This window comes from Quercus robur, chromosome 4 (genome assembly GCF_932294415.1).
Source record: "Quercus robur chromosome 4, dhQueRobu3.1, whole genome shotgun sequence".
Classification (NCBI taxonomy): domain Eukaryota; kingdom Viridiplantae; phylum Streptophyta; class Magnoliopsida; order Fagales; family Fagaceae; genus Quercus; species Quercus robur.
The window spans coordinates 41,137,589-41,143,521 of NC_065537.1; the positions used below are offsets into that span (position 1 = coordinate 41,137,589).

The 5,933-nt window shown below is 38.8% G+C and overlaps 1 protein-coding gene across 1 annotated transcript; it reads right to left on the reverse strand.

Annotated features, from left to right (window-relative positions):
* Window positions 1-2,175: 2,175 nt before the first annotated feature.
* LOC126721884 (uncharacterized) lies at window positions 2,176-2,802 on the reverse strand. The gene has a single exon (XM_050424958.1). It carries the CDS (start codon window positions 2,782-2,784, stop codon window positions 2,176-2,178), a length of 609 nt encoding a protein of 202 aa, XP_050280915.1. The 5' UTR covers window positions 2,785-2,802.
* Between the last annotated feature and the right edge of the window lie 3,131 nt (window positions 2,803-5,933).

Consider the following 5,933-nt stretch of genomic DNA (forward strand, 5'->3'; position numbering starts at 1 on the left):
GAATAAGGGATGAACTTAATTGGTTATGCAAGTGTTTTTATTAGTAAAAATTTGACCCATAAATGGTCCAGAAATTTATTTTTGAAGGTGTTGCAATATATATATATTCTAGCATTTTGCAAGTAACTTTTCAAATTTTTCAGGAAAGCATTTTTAAGATACTCAAGTTCAACTTCAATGATTCAGAGCAACGATTCCATTCACGCTCTTAAAGAAACCCAAACTCCGAATAAGAATTCTAATGGTCACCCCCAAACCATCGAGTGTTTATTGCCATATAGCATGAACGGTCAGTCGTAACATCTTGGATGAGACTGAAGGATCAATGAAAGTGGCAAGAGGGAAATATGAATGGCCAGGCAGAGTTGTTATGCAGAAAAGCCATACCCATGTAAAAGATATGTCAAATGACAACTACCAAATTGGACTAAGAAGTCCACGCAGGGATGTTAACATAATTCAAAATGTTCCACTTTGAAAGTAGAGAACTGATTCCAACAATTACCTCATTCAATTAAGGGCAGCACTTAAGGCCATGTAATTTAAAAGAAGATTGCAAGTTAGAACCAATCCAATCTCAAAGAATTTTAAACTTAAATCAAGACCTACCAATGTTCATAATAAATTGTTTAAGCTCAATATCTTCTTGTCAGTAAGAAATGTCTGTTTTCACATGTCCTTAGGCATTGTAACAAGGTGGCTCATTCTTTAGCAAGAAGTGCGTTTTCCTATCTTCATTTGTTAGTTTGGATGGAAGATTTTTCATCAAACGTTTTTGATGTATTCCAAACTGATTTGATGGGCCTTCCTTGATAAAATGCAAGTCTTATTTCTCAAAAAAATCTTGTCAGTAGCTGTTATAACTGTTTAATTGCTCAATATCATCTTTTATGGTGCTACATCTAATACTAATGACCTTAAAGCTCCAAGAACGATAAACTTCCTCAAAGTTGTTAGTAGGTTCGGATAAAATATAAGTGTGTAGAACACAAGGCACAAAAATGCACATTATTTAAAAGCTTAAATAGACCATGCCTAACGAATTAAAGGACACGGAAGAAATTAGCATATGGCTTGCAGTTACTCACTACATTAAGCAGCAATAAGAAATAACACAAAATGTCACTAGCTTGGATATAACCAAATTGATGGTTCTTTGTTCATCAAATTAGGTCTATTTGTTGCTTCATCATAGGAATATCGTAACAAGAATTTAACTTAAATCAACCGGCATGAGAGCATCCACAACTAAAAACCTATTTTTTAGCACCACCATACACAAAAAGGGTGCTACAATGGTGGTGGTATAAGTAAATTTTTTACTTACATTACTACAATGCACAGCTATATATGGCTATGCACTATAACTAAAAGCTTAAAAAAAAAAAATAATAATAATTTTTACTCTACCACCTATTAAAATATTATTTATTTATTTTTTTCGTTCAAAACTCTCACCTCTCTCTCAACTCTCAACTCTCTCTCAACTTCCTCTCACCACTACCAGCCCACCCCCACGTTGCCGACCCACGCCGTCAACCCTGCTTGGTTGCTTTTTTATTTTTTATTTTCCTGTTATGAGCTGTGGTGTGGTGGTAGTTGTGTGGGTAGATTGGGCTTGCTTGGTTATTTATTTATTAATTATTATTATTTTTTCTGTTGTGGGCTATGGTGGTGGTGGTGGTGGTTTTGGTTGTGTGGGTAAATCGGGCTACTTGGTTGCTTTTTTTTTTCCTACTGTGGACTAGTGGTGGTGATTGTGGATGTGGTTGTGACTGATTATGGAGGTGGTTGTAGTTATGGTTGGTTACTAAAGTTTGTGGTGGATGTTTTTATTATTATTATTCTAACAAGTTATTTGTATTATTTTAATCAAATAGCTAAAAATATAGATCCATTAATATTGAATATATTGTAAAGTGAAGAGGTAAAATAGATAAAGTGACTTTTGTAGATGTCAAATAACTAAATTTTTAGCTCTACCAATTTATATGCTCTAACAAGTGAAACTTGAAATTAACTCACAAGAAGTTAAAAATATTCCAAATCGTAACCAGACATATTGTAACAAGAAGTTCTCGCAGTTCTTTTAGGATCCACAAAATCATAAAAATATTGGACCTTAAATAAAACATAAACAGAAGATAAATGACTAATTCCTATCGTTGAATGTCTTCAGACCATATCTTGCGTTGGCGAGTCATCATCTTCAACTTCAACTTCAACTTCAACTACAACACGATCCGAACCCGAATCCATACTTGAATCAACAAACACAAAGTGGACCCAGAACTCATGTTGATGGATACTCTCTCTTCCTTCTTCTTCTTCCACATGTTCCATACTCTCTCTTCCTCCTTCTTCCTGTTGATGGTCCACAACATCCATACTCTCTCTTCCTCCTTCTTCCTCCACATGTTGATGGTACACAACATCCATACTCGCTCTTCCTTCTTCTTCATCTTCCTCCATAGGCATAACAAATCGGCAAAGCGGGCACAACCCTTTAACCCGGAGCCAGTTCTCGATACAACCCGAATGGAACTCGTGCTTGCATGGCATCTCTCTAACCTCGCCGCCGACTTCAAACTCTTCCAAGCAAATCGAGCAGGCTTTATCAGACTCCTCCGCCGTCACTGTCACTCTCGGCATAGCCTCTATAGCCGCCTTCGACGCACGCAACTCCCCATGCTTCTCCTGCGAGCTGTGGCGGATTGCTGCGGCTACTGCTAAGACTATATCCAAGATAGGAGGAAATCGACCTTGGATTTCTGGATTCGACATGTTCGACCCGGTTGAAATATAATTGAAACTATAATATTCAGTATTATCAGAGAGAGAGAGAGAGTTTTTTTGTCTGCGAAAGAGAAATAAGGTTGGAGATTGAGGTAGTGTGTTTTTATATCATAGAAGTACGAGGTGAAGAAGGATTTGGAAAAGCCCTACAAGCTTCCGGAACTTTTGCTGCTTTTTTTTTTTTTTTTTTTTTTTTTGTAATTTTATATTTTAAATAATTTTTTTTTTTTTTTTTTGGAGAATGTCAATTAAATAAACTTAACTTTGTTGGAGACTTGTATAATAATAAAAATATTCCAAATCATACACTTTTATGTTTTCTATAATTTATTATTTCCCATATTATACTTCTTTAAAATTATTTCAACTTGACTGCTTAATTTTCATATATTTTGTTGTTGATAATATTATTAATTTTTTTTTTTTTTAAAGATGTGCTATAATATATGACTATTGTAGGAATAAAGGTCCAGAATCATATATTGGGTCTTGGACTTTGTTCGAGGACGCTGAATGATTTGAAGAGGAACAAATAGTTATTAGGAGTTCTAATTTAAAGTCTCATGAGTAAGAAACGAATGGAAAGCGGTTCGAGGAGGAACTCCTCCTCGGATATGATGAAGGTAGCTCAAGTATGTACTCCAACAATTAGAGTGACCCTCCAAGAAACTCCAATGATAGGGACGTGCATTATGAACATACGAGAATGAAGGAAACCTAAAAATATATAAGGGAAAACTGCTACCATGGCATTAAAAGCATTGTAGTTACTTTTCTGGCCGCATTTATGTGGAGAAGACCTCTGAACAGTGCTGCCTTGGCTACCGCAACTCACTGAAAACCAAAGAAGGTGTTCAATGAGACAGGTACTCAAGTAAGGGCTCAGATGATCAACAAGTGTAAGATCAAGATTGTCCAAAGGGAGCTATATAATGTGAGAGACCCTCCATGAGAAAGAGGATCAAAAGAGGAGAGAGAGAACACTGTAACAATCTAAATTTTCCTTGTATCTAATTGTGATCAAGTAATAAAAGTGTGATCTCCTCGGACTGAAAGTCCATTGATATTAAAACCTCTTATTAGTGTTTGATTATCATTTAATTTAGTACTAGCTGTTGTCCAACTCATTAGAGCCTAGTTCTTTAACTCACTCTCTATAAATTTATTGTACCAGGCTCATTGGGCTAAGATCTCATACATCTTAGGTTTGGGCTGTAAATTGTGTCCATACAATTGGCGTCGTCTATGGGGAGAACTTATATGATAGTGAGTACGACGTCTAAATATGGTAGGATCAGGTCCTCATCAAGAAGAATCCATGGGTTCTAGGCGACAGGATGACTTCCTTAACCTTGAACGCAAGCGAGATCGAGAAGGTAGCACACACACCACACATACTGGTAAAAGTCATTCTCGGGTTGGGAGTCATATCTCTCAAGAGCAGAATGAAAGAGTCATGCAAAGGGAGATTGATGATTTGAAGAAGAAGTTGTGCTATGCATAACAAAAACGAACCCCTTCCAGTTCTGACATCTCCTCCAATGATGAGAAGGATGCTAATTACAGGCAAAGGTCAAGAACTCCACCAAGTGAGTCTTTCTCCCATGATGAAGAGCACCACCATAAGCGAAGATACAAAAGCCCGCCTCGTAAAGGCTTGGGAAATGACGCTATGGGCAAGGTGTTGAATCAAATCTCCAAATCACTTTTCACACATAAGATAAAGAGGACAAAACTTCCTCGGCGGTTCTATCAGCCCACGTTCACCATTTAAAATGGTTGAACGGACCCTGTAGAGCATGTGAGTCAGTTCAACTAGAGCATGGCTATGCACTCTAAGGACGAGGCTTTGATGTGCAAAGTATTTCCGTCCAGTTTAAGACCTGTGGCGATGAGATGGTTTGATAGTCTAAGGGCCAATTTTATAGACTCCTTTAGGGAGCTCACCCAGGCCTTTGGCTCTCGTTTTATCACGGGTAGTAGGGTACCTCGGCCCTTGGACTCAATACTGTCCTTGTCCATGTAAGAGGGGAAAACCTTGAAAACGTACTCAGACAAATACTGAGAGATGTACAATGAGATAGATGGTGACTTTGATGACGTGACTATCAGCACTTTTAAGGTCGGCCTCCCAGACGAGCACGATTTATGGAAGTCTCTGACTGGTAAACCTGTTACCAGTGTGATCCAACTCATGGATCGGATTGATAAGTACAAGAGAATGGAGGAAGACCAACAGCAAGGAAAAGGTAAAGCGAAGGTTATCCCTCAAGAGAGAAGGGATTTCAGGTCGAACCGATTCAATAATAATCGACCTCGGAGAGATTTCGCTGGACAGTCAGGGTCTGCCAACACCCAGGCAATTAATGCAGTATTCCGAGAACCGGTGCATCAGGTTCTGGAGAAGATTAATAATGAGCCGTTCTTTAAATGGCCGAACAAGATGGCTGGAAACCCCATGAGGCGCAACTAAAGCCTTTATTGCCAATACCATCAGGACTAGGGACACATTACGAAGGATTACGGGAATTTATGGGACCATTTGGACTAGCTGGTCCGAGAAGGAAAGTTGAAGCAACTATTGTATCATTCCAGTGGCTAGGCGAAGTAGACAGGTTCGGATTCCCGAAGGGATGCTTCTTCAAGACCTCCTCTGGGAATGATCAATGTTATCTTTGTTGCTTCCGATAGAACTGGTTCTTGTCCCTCTAGGGTGATGTCTATGGCTTAGTTGTCCACCCAGGACAACAATTTGGAGCCAAAAAGAGCCAGAATAGAAATCCCACCAGTTCTGGGTTTCTTGGACTAGAATAAGATCAGAGCCATCCAACCCCATAACGATGCTTTGGTGGTCACACTTAGTATTGGGAGGTATGATGTGAAGAGAGTGTTGGTAGACCAGGGCAGTGCTGTCGATATAATGTACCCCGACCTGTACAAGGGGCTGAATTTGAAACCTGAAGACCTAACGGCCTACAATTCCCCTCTAGTAAGTTTTGAGGGAAAGACTATTACTCCAAAAGGTCAGATTAGACTACCTATACAGACCGGTTCGGACATAGTGGAAGTAGATTTCATTGTGGTGGAAGCTTATTCACCCTACACAGCTATTGTGGTTAAACCTTGGCTTCATGCCT